The sequence below is a fragment of the Salvia miltiorrhiza genome, chromosome 1 (assembly GCF_028751815.1).
Source record: "Salvia miltiorrhiza cultivar Shanhuang (shh) chromosome 1, IMPLAD_Smil_shh, whole genome shotgun sequence".
In the NCBI taxonomy this organism is placed as follows: domain Eukaryota; kingdom Viridiplantae; phylum Streptophyta; class Magnoliopsida; order Lamiales; family Lamiaceae; genus Salvia; species Salvia miltiorrhiza.
In genome coordinates, this window is record NC_080387.1 from 67131833 (window position 1) to 67142994 (window position 11162).

Genomic DNA, 11162 nt, shown 5'->3' on the forward strand with positions numbered 1-11162 from the left:
TCACGTTTTGAGACTTATTTTTTTTCATGAAAGAAAACAAGACATTTATAATGGAACAATTCAAAAAAAAAAAAATAATAATAATGGATGGAGTAGTTTTTTGATGCATGTGAAAAAGGAAAAATGCTAAGAAATTTAAAGTGGGATGGATGGAATAGTTTTTTGATGCATGTGAAACAGGAAAAATGCAACACACATCTGAATGAGAGGTCTAAATCTTTCCTTCGTGTAGGAGTAAAACTTACTATGTTGCACTACTTCTCTTATTTTTAGAATCCTTATTATTTTTTTTTGTTTGATAAAAAAATTAGCCAAACACATGAATTAAATATTTTAAAATCAAATTAATATCTTAGGACATAATCTATGCCAAATAAAAAGAACCCTCTGTTTTTACTTGTAAGTGCCTCTATTTCAAGTTTCCACTATTTGTTTGCCTGTTTGAAGATCTGTGTGCAATTGAAGAAACGTGAGTGTACATTTTGGGTCCAGCTGAGTCCAGCCTCCCACTAAAATAATTCCGAATGTGAGAATAAAGATAACTTCCAAAATGAAGTACTCCCTCCTATTCTAAATATATGCCGTTCTACTGCTTTTCATCAATTTCGTTTTATATGTCGTTTTAACTTTTATGTATCAATATTAACCTTATTTATTTACCATCATTAATTGCCTCTCGTTTTTCTTTTTTCCATCTTTGATAAGCACTGCTTCTTTTCTCTTTTTATTAATATTCCTACTTACTATTCTTTATGTTTTTCAATCAAACATTTATTGTAAAAATTATCATTAAATAAGGTTAATATAGGTAAAAAAATTTATCATTAAAAATTGTGCAAAGGACTAAAACGACTAATATTTAGTTCCAAAGGGAAAAAGGCAATATTTATGAAGAGCTGCGTCGGCGTCTCCCATGTGATGTGTTGCACAGTACTGCCGTACCGTACCCCACCAATCACATTCTAAATTTATTCCGCTCACCCACCCAATCCCACTCTACATTTCAATTATTGCACACCATCAAAATGCTACAGTGGGTAGACAGATAACCATCTTTTTATCATTTCTAGACATTCTTTAGGATTGTACTCTGGCGCTGTATGCCCTGCACCCTGCAAATTTGCACCACAAATTCTTAATATTTTTCATTCTCTTCAAATTAATTCTGCAAATTGCATCTTTTCTTGCCTTGACTGTAGCAAATACGAGGCTACCCTGCTTGTTCGTGTACTTCTCTGTGTATCTGCAAATCACAACATTTATGGGTTGAGTAGTGAGATTTCACATGCTTCATCAAATTATAAGTTGTTAAGGGAGAAAACTTCACCCTGCAACTTGACCGTCAACGGTCCACGCCCTCCATTCATCGTCGAGGCTCACATTCAGTTTGCGTATCCATTTTAATGTAGCCATGTAAGGTATATTCATATCGTGATCACCACTGAAACAAAGACGCATATTAACGAAATTTTACTTGTATTAGTTTCAGGCAGTGGAATCAAATATGATATTACCTATAAACCAAGGCTTGAAAGCCTCTATCACTCAGAATTTGATGATATTCCACAACACTTTCTATGTCATATTCATAGTACTCGTCGCTTAAGCTCTTGTTACATCTCACCCAAGCAGTTATCGTTCCCTGATTGATTTTGAAGCACAACAACATCTTAATCATGTTATGCATATAGTCTAATTCGGAAGTTATGTGTAATGTTGGCTCAACTACCTTTCTGATGTGCAGAGATTCTCTTACACTTTCGTCATTTGCCCACACATAGGATGTCAAATAGTTCCGAGTCTGCAAAAGATGACAGCATTGCATTAAGGTCTAGGTCGATGATGACATGGAAGAAATGTATAGGCAGAGGGGAGGATTACGCGGCATTTTAGTTCATCTCGGTTGGAGAGGGAGAGGGAGAGGGAGAGGGAGAGGAAGTCGACTGGATCATCTACCAGCCATGGTTGGAACCTTCTAGAATCACTTGGTCTTGGTGACATGAAATTGCATGTTGGCTCCAGAATGTGAGCATAGTTGATCAACTTGGTGCACTGCACTTAAATAAAAGGCAGCTGTCATCCTTGTCTAAAACATTACACTAAATAATATTTGCAAGGATATTGTCTAAAGACTAAGATTTTTTTAAAAAAAAAAATTTAAATTTTTTTGGTAATGTACCTGTTCGGTAATGTAAAGAGCAAATAAACATTTGACATTATTTGGATCTGGATTCACATACTCTCCGTCGCAGCTGGTTCTGGCTAGCTGAAATCATTATTCAAGATATGGAAGATGGAGAATGACCAAATGAAAGCTAATTAATCTGACAGTGTGAAGAGTATTTCTGAGCAGCAACATTACTAATAGTAATACCATCCTCCACAAAAATAAAAAGTTCACTTCACATTTGTTTCCATGCTCCAACATTAATATATTTATCTTTTAAATTCAAAAATAAACGTTGATACTACCTTAAATTGTTCGTCTGATATGAGTGCCATTCTGTGAGCATACGGTATCACTTCATTGGAATCCTTATTTTCATCTGTCACTGGATTTCCAATAATGTAGCCCTGTTCCCATTTTACAATATAATTATCTACTTATCCATTGCACAAAACAAAGAAGTAAAAAAAATCAATGATTATGAAGAAGAGCGATTACTTTGAGCGACATTATTGGCTGCATTCCAGCTTCATTGCCTGCAGATTGAAGTTAAAATCATGATGAGGACTGAGGAGGAAACAAGCACCGTGAGTATGTTTTGTGAAATGCCATTAATACCTTGTGCTATTTGAAGAGCAAGCATTGGAACAATATGGCCTCCATAAGAGTCACCAGCAACATACAGAGCATTTTTTATAAATGCAGGATGAGCCAACAACCACTGCATTTTTTGTTCAAACAATAAATAGTGAAAGCAGCGAAAGGGATGATTATTTTATTAGCATTGAGAGGTTACCTTACCTTGCGTAGAAATGTGTAATTATGTTGTGTTGATTTGGTGTCGGAGGAGGCGTAGCCTTTTGATGTGTTGGAATAGGAGAATCCAGTTCCCACTGGATAATCTAGAAATATGATGTTGGCAACCTGAGAGGATCAGATATGCAAATGGATGAATTAAAGAATGGTAATCAAGAATTAATGTATGAATGTTTGAAACCTTAGTCCAAGAATATGGGTTGAGTATGAAAGATGGTAAGCTCCCATCAAAATTTTCAATATCAAAGGCCAGGGGACCTACAAATTAACATTTGCCAAACATATCAGTTACGTTTTTTAATTAGAACTTTAAAAGTTCCCACACAAAACGACATCAGTATGCGAGAGAGAGAGAGGAATTGACCGATTTCATAAACGAGGCCGGAGAAGGCAGAGCAACCGGGGCCGCCGTTGAGCCAGAGCAGCAGAGGATCCCTCGTTGGCTCATTTTCCGACTCAATGAAGTAGTAAAACAGCTGCACTTCATCATTCTCTCCCACTCCAATATATCTGATTCACAAAATTACATCAAATATTCCAAAAACCAAAAAAACAGAGAGAATATAATGACTGACCCGGTTTCAAGTTTGAAAGGCAGAGTTCCGGCGTAACCGGGTAAGCTTTCGACGATCCATTGTGAAGCAGCAGAGTTGATCCCGATTAGAAATGCAACAAGTAAATGTAACAACCAATTCATGACTATTATTATTGGTCCTTTTTTAGCAGTGTAAATTGTTGGTGTTGACACTACTTGTTTCTTGTCGTCGTGCTCCAGATAATTATAGTTTCAAATGGATGGTCGGTATAAGTTTGCTTCCATGGGACTCCTACCCATTTACCCGGCCCGTTTTCACAATCCACCCGACCCATAAAAAAAAAATTAGTGTGCCAACTCGACAGCAGAAACCCATGCCTGGGCCTCCAACTCGGCAACTCGGTTCATATTCAGAACAGGAAAACAAATTCTTCCATTCCATGACCAAACCAACAACTGTGTCTGTGGTTGAGTTTTTAAATTTTTCGCTTTCATTCAAGCCAATTACATTCAAAATTCGACGACTTTGCATTTCTCAACCAGAATCTATCATTGCCAAACGAAATCATGCACTAGTGTATTAAATTACGTACTGTATTATTTTAGTTCAATAATTAATAATCACATGCACGAGACGAAATTCAGATGTGGCCCTCTCACTTGATAAAATATTTTACAGAGTGTCCTTTTTGTCTAATATTTAGAGCAAATCACCGGAGTCGAAAATACTTTTTTTTGTAAGGTGGTTTTGTTTTCTCTCTCTTTAAATGGTGGGAAAATATAACGAAGTATAAATTTAATTTTTGTAAGATGATTTGCACTGGTTGTTCCAAATCAGTGGTACAACTAATACGAATGGAGATTATTCGTATATATCAAATGTAGTATACGCACCACGACTGGTACGAATTCGTACAAATTGTACCATATTTATATTCGATGGATATTTATACGAAGTTAAAAGTAAAAATATTAAGTCTCTTAGTATTGAAATTAAGTTGATGGCTAGTAGTATTAATTTGACTTTCGTAATTTATTTTACATATTTCCCATTATTAATATATATATATATATATATATATATATATCACTCTTTATAAAATAATACAAAATCATATAAAATTATATCTAAGTGCAGATCATTAATTTTCTACATAAACTCTACTAAAATAGTGTAAATTATTGAATTGCCTAAATACTTTGTCTCATTTTCCTACTAGTTTGAATCAATAGTTGACTTAATAATTAATAATGTGAGTAAAGCTACAACCGTACATTGTATATTAAATCATAAATAAAAACTATTAGAGAATGATGCTCTTTTTTCTTTTTCTTTTTCAACTACTATATCCTCACACGTGGTGTTGGGCTCCATGGGTTTCTCCGTGGCTCGTGATTATTTCTGCTGATCTCGGGGCTGGGACTGGGCTGGTCGGGCTCCATTGGTTTCTCCGTGGCTCGTGACTATTTTTGCCGGTCTCGAGTCGATGTGGAGTTCTGTTAGTAGCTGTCGTTGTTCGTTGCAGCTACAGGATCTTCTCTCGGTCCTTTATGCAAATAGTTCTTGGGCGTGCATGGTTCTTTTTAGGTTAAGAGTTTGGGCTTGCATGCTTTTCTTTTGGTTTATGCTGTGCATCGTTGTTTTGCTCAGCTTTGGTCTTGTTAGGTCGCGAGAGCCGGGTCTCTTGGGGGCAATGGTCCGGTCGGAGCTTCCGAAGGGATCCTTCCGCTCTCCGATCTTTTTTCTTTTCCTTCATTTTGTCTTTAGACGAGTACTTTTGTTTTCTTCTTATGTTTTTTTCCCTCGGGATTTTGTATAAGGAGGTTTTAACGAGGTTCGGCCCTTAGTTAGCGTCTTGTGCTTTCACGGGTTTCAGGAATTTTCTTTTCCTCTTCGTTCGTTTAATAAAATTTTAATTTCATCATCCTCACACGTATGCGTTTAGTTCAACGAACAAATGTACATCATATGTATAAAGTATAGACGTCATCTACTCGCTTTTGATATTGAAAGTTACACCCCCGTCCGAATAGTAATGTCTCATTTTTCTTAATAAGACGTCTCAATACAAATATTTCATTTCTTTTTTGACAATATATTCTCTCTATACTTAATATTTAAATAATTTCCACCAACCTACTTTATCTATTTTTTACATATTTCATAATCTCCGTGCCGAAAGCTATGAGACACTACTATTGAGACAGATGGAGTATTAGTTATTTGAAGAAGTCATATTTCTGCTGAGTAATACTTTCTCCATTCCACTTTAATAGGCTCACTTCTTTTGGGCATGGAGATTAAAAAACTTACCCTTTAGGAGGAAAGTAGTGTGGTTCACACCAATTAAGTATATATTTTTTACACAAAATAAAAAATGAGTCTACTCTAGTGGGACGTCTCAAAAAAGAAAATGAGTCTATTAAAGTGGGACGGAGGGAGCATTTGATATAGCAAAAGTAATATTAGTCATTTAAAGAAGTCATATTTCTGTTAAGGAAATATTTTATATGAGCAAAAAGTAATAGTATTTGTTATTTGAAAAAATCATTATTTCGTTAAATAATACTCTCTCATTCTCAACTTTTAGTATCCAATTGTGAGTGACACGAGTTTTAATAAAGTGGTTGGATGTATTGTGAGTGGAATAAGAGTATTAACTTTTATGTGAGTGTTAAAATAATTAACGTGGAGTAGGGTCTTATCTATTTTTATTAAAAATAGAAATGAATACAAAATTATGAAACATCCAAAAAAAATGAATACTAAAAGTTGAGACAGAGGGAGTATTTATACGAGCAAAAGTATTATTTAAATAAGTCATATTTTTGTTAAGTACTTGATATGAGCAACACAAAGTTCCTCTGAAAAAATTGAAAAATCGAGAATTAAAGAAAATTCCAATCTTCGTCCCTACTGCAATCCAAGAGTGGAAACTTATTACACCAATACGAAGATGTTACAATGGGTAGAGAGATAACCATCTTTTAATCATTTCTAAACATTCTTTAGGCTTATACTCTGGCGCTGTATGTCCTCCACCCTGCAAATATGCAATGCATCCGTCAAAATTTGTTACTAATATTTTGAATTACTATGGAAATTGCATCTTTCTCTTGCCTTGACTGTAGCAAATATGAGGGTAGCCTGATTGTTCTTGTACATCTCTGTGTATCTGCAAATCATAAAATTTATGGGTTGAGTAGTGAGCTTTCATATGCTTCATCAAATTATGAGTTGTTATAGCAGAAAACTTCACCCTGCAACTTGACCATCAACGGTCCACGCCCTCCATTCATCTTCGAGGCTCACATTCAGTTTGCGTATCCATTTTAATGTGCCCATGTAAGGTATACTCATATCGTGATCACCACTGAAACAAAGAGGCCATTAGCTTCAAGAACATCGTCGAAAATTAACATGCATGAGTTTCAGACAGCGGAATCAAATCTGATATTACCTATAAACCAAGGCTTGAAAGCCTCTATCACTCAGAATTTGATGATATTCGACAACACTTTCTATGTCATATTCGTACTCGTAGCTCAAGCTCTTGTTACATCTCTTCCAATCAGTTATCGTTCCCTGCTTGATTTTGAAGCACAACAACATCTTAATCATGTTATGCATATAGTCTAATTCGGAAGTTATGTGTATTGTTGGCTCAACTACCTTTCTGATGTGCAGAGATTCTCTTACACTTTCATCGTTTGCCCACACGTAGGAGTTCAAATAGTTCTGATTCTGCAACAGATGACAGCATTGCATTAAGGACTAGGTCGATGATGGCATGGAAGAAATGTGTATGCAAAGGGGGGAGGGGGGATTACACGGCATTTTAGTTCATCTCGGTTGGAGAGGGAGAGGGAGAGGAAGTCTACTGGATCATCTACTAGCCATGGTTGGAACCTTCTAGAATCACTTGGTCTTGGTGATACGTATTTGCATAGTGGCTCCAGAATATGAGCAGCGTTGATCAACTTGGTGCACTGCATTTAAATAAAATACATCAGTCATCCTTGTCTAAAACATTACACTAATTAATATTTGCAAGGAGATTGTCTAAAGACTGATTTTTTTTTGGTTATGTACCTGTTTGATAATATAAAGAGCAAATAAGCATTTGACATTATTTGGATCTGGATTCACATACTCTCCATGGCAGCTGCTTCTTGCTAGCTGAAATCATTATTCAAGATATGGAAGATGGTGTAACTAAATAAATTAACAAAAAAATTATACTTCAAATTTGTTTCCATGCTCCAACATTCATATCTTTATCTTTTACATTCACAAATAAAGGTCGAAACTACCTTAAATTGTTTGTCTGATATGAGTGCCATTCTGTGAGCATAAGGTATCACTTCATTCTTATCCTTATTTTCATGTGTCACTGGATTCCCAATAATGTAGCCCTGTTCCCATTTTTCAATATAATTATCTACTTATCCATGGCAGAAAAACAAATAAAATCATGCTTATCACGAAGAGCAATTACTTTGAGCGACATTATTGGCTGCAGTCCAGCTTCATTGCCTGCAGTTTCAACTTAAATCATGATGAGGACTGAGGAGGAAACAAACACCGTATGTTTTGTGGAATGATATTAATACCTTGTGCTATTTGAAGAGTAAGCATTGGAACAATATGGCCTCCATAAGAGTCACCAGCAATAAAGAGATTATTCTTGATAAATGCAGGATGAGCTAACAACCACTGCATTTTTAATTCAAACATAAATAGTGAAACTGGCAAAAAGGGATGATGATTATTGGAACACATTTGGGAGGTTACCTTGCGTAGAAATGTGTAATTATGTTGTGTTGATTTAGTGTCAGAGGAGGAGTAGGCCGTTGATGAGTTGGAGTAAGAGAATCCACTTCCCACTGGGTAATCTAGGAATATAATGTTGGCAACCTGACACCATCATATCATATCATGCAAATGGATGAATTAAAGAATGATAATCAAGAATTAATGTATCAATGTTTTTTACCTTAGTCCAAGAATATGGGTTGAGTATGAAAGATGGTAAGCTTCCATCAAAATTTTCCACATCGAAGGCCAAGGGACCTACAAAATTAACATTTGCCAAACAAATAAGTTCATTATTTTATAATTGGCACCAAATCCAACTGCCCTCATCATCCACCTTAAAAGTATTCCTTAGAGATAGATAAAGTTTCCACACAAAACGACATCAGTGTGTGTGTGTGTGAGAGAGAGAGAGGAATTGACCGATTTCATAAACAAGGCCGGAGAAGGCAGAGCAACCGGGGCCGCCGTTGAGCCAGAGCAGCAGAGGATCCCTCGTTGGCTCATTTTCCGACTCAATGAAATAGTAAAACAGCTGCACTTCATCATTCTCTCCCACTCCAATATATCTGATTCACAAAATTACATCAAATATTCCAAAAACCAAAAAAAAGAAACAGACTAATGGCTGACCCTGTTTCGAGTTTGAAAGGCAGAGTTCCGGCGTAACCGGGCAAACTTTCGACGATCCATTGTGAAGCAGCAGAGTTGATCGCGACAACAAATGCAACAAGTAAACGCAACAACCAATTCATGCCGCTACTATTGTTTCTTTCCTTTATTGTGTAGATTTTAGTGTTCACTCACTTTCTCATCTCTCGTCGCGTTTCAGTTTAATACTAGGTATTTTCAAACCTGTCGTTATAGTATTATTTTTCTCACACATTTTTCATACCTGTAGCGAGAAACGTGAATTGCGTGTATATGTTGATTAGTTTAGTTTAGCGTAAGTGAATTTATGTGCTATGTATCAGAGTTGTTGAATCAGATGCCTTTTTCCTCAAACCCACGGACTACCATTGAGAGTTTCATTAAATTACTGATTGCATTACATCTTAATTTGATTTTGTGATAATGACGTATATATTATAAAATTTAGAGTTTATTGACCCTAAACTTATATATTTCTTACCTTCAATATGGTGAATAAATACAGAACTTTGATTATTATTAAAAAAAATCAAAATTAAAATTTCAGTCTGATCGAAACCGATTTAATATAAAGAATTATAGAAACCCTAGCCTCTGTATCTGTGTTTTCTTCAATTCCTCTCTTCTTCGAACTTAAGATGGGTCAAAAGAGGAACTGAAAATCTTTTTCTAATTAACAAAGCTCAAGAACCACTTAGATTGATTTATTTGTCCTTTATTTTTATCATACTAGCAGTAAGAACGTGCAATGCACGTTTAACACTTGTGATTTTATACTATAAAAATAAAATGCACAGGTAGTATTATATAATTTTGAATATTATTATTAATTAATTTATTTATTAAATTGACTTATTCATTTGATTATAAATTAAATTTAAAAAAGAATCAATGAAACTATCCATGAATAAATTTAAATGTAAGAAAGTAATATTCATAATATACGTCTAAATAAAAATGCGTAAAGATCTATGAAAAATATCCTAAATTATCTAAGTACGGAGCAAGACGAATTTTAAATATTTTCTTACTTGATTTTGACAATTGGGGTCTATTCTTCTTATTTTTGGTTTGCACCAAAATGTTGTTCAGCGTCAGATCGTCGTCACTTGTAATTTCAATGTAGTCATCAAATTTTTTGTTGGCTACTCTTCCTTTTTTTTCTTTTGTGGTTTTGTAGGCTGCAACTTCATCGTAGATTTTTTGTTTCTAGACGCAACATATGTTGCACATGTAATTAATGTTATTTCATTTGATAATCTATAATTTTAGAAAATTTATTAATTCATTAATTTTATTAGATGATTTATTGGATGGATATATTTATTTATAAGCCTTATCAATAGCTATAGATATATATATCACATAGATTTAGTGTAATATCTAATGAATTAATAAATTCTTATAAATATATAATATGTAAAATAACCTTAAAATAAAATATGTAATAGGGGAAAAATAGGCAATCCATATGTTGTGCCTAAGGCTTTTTTTTTTCTTTCTCTTGAGTTGGCTCTTCTTCAATTTCTCGAACATTAATTGATGTTTTCCATTGGTTGCGTCTTTTGGATGACATTTGCTACCATATTAAGATTTTTCCATTGATCGAATTTTTATACACTTGAGCATTGTCATAAAGCGCATTTCTATGTACGCTTGTGTGCTTAATTCTTTATAGTATATGGAGTCTATTTCACTCTATGAAAATATATAATTGTTATATTTACGTAATATCGAATTTTGTAATATGAATTATTTAAGTTTTTATAGTAGTGTTTAAGTAGAAATCTTAATTCACCTCTTTGATTGAACAAAGATATTCATTCACAGAGCATCCTATATATACATCTGCCGCTTGATCGAACAATGTGACACGTGCATTGCAGTAATTAATATATTTTTGTTATTGTGTCAGTAATTAATATATATATATATATATATGTATGTATGTATGTATGTATGTATGTATGTAAATGTGACTTTAATTTTTTAAAAAAAGAAAGAAGAGACGTTTCTACACTATATCAGTTTTAATTGGTAGTAGTTTTAAATTTGATAATTACGTGGGCGATGTCTCAAGAACTTCTTCATTGCATTTTTTGCATATTGCACTCTCATGATTTTGGAGAACGATGTATTGCAATTTTTACAAGAATCATACCATATTGTTGCTTTAT

General features: G+C 34.3%; 1 protein-coding gene and 1 long non-coding RNA gene across 6 annotated transcripts; one reads left to right on the forward strand and one right to left on the reverse strand.

The window, feature by feature from the left end:
- Nucleotides 1-434: 434 nt before the first annotated feature.
- Nucleotides 435-9331, reverse strand: LOC131005249 (serine carboxypeptidase-like 13). 5 transcript variants are annotated; one of them, XR_009095236.1, is made up of 15 exons: nucleotides 3559-3758; nucleotides 3348-3493; nucleotides 3165-3241; nucleotides 2969-3091; nucleotides 2786-2888; nucleotides 2666-2703; nucleotides 2473-2574; nucleotides 2180-2266; nucleotides 1882-2052; nucleotides 1730-1801; nucleotides 1515-1642; nucleotides 1328-1441; nucleotides 1189-1243; nucleotides 854-1112; nucleotides 435-586 (listed from the first exon to the last, which is right to left on the reverse strand). XR_009095236.1 is itself a non-coding variant. In XM_057932126.1 (14 exons), exons 1-14 carry the CDS (start codon nucleotides 9087-9089, stop codon nucleotides 1029-1031), a joined length of 1422 nt encoding a protein of 473 aa, XP_057788109.1. In that variant the 5' UTR covers nucleotides 9090-9259; the 3' UTR covers nucleotides 795-1028. The 5 variants fall into 5 exon arrangements, 4 of the variants coding, with proteins under 4 accessions (XP_057788109.1, XP_057788108.1, XP_057788110.1 ...); XM_057932126.1 differs by lacking the exons at nucleotides 435-586; nucleotides 3559-3758 and adding an exon at nucleotides 8968-9259 and having other exon boundaries at nucleotides 795-1112; XM_057932125.1 differs by lacking the exon at nucleotides 435-586 and having other exon boundaries at nucleotides 795-1112.
- Nucleotides 1278-2136, forward strand: LOC131005253 (uncharacterized). Its single transcript, XR_009095237.1, has 2 exons — nucleotides 1278-1418; nucleotides 1745-2136. It is a non-coding gene; the product is annotated as an uncharacterized LOC131005253 (long non-coding RNA).
- Nucleotides 9332-11162: the final 1831 nt, after the last annotated feature.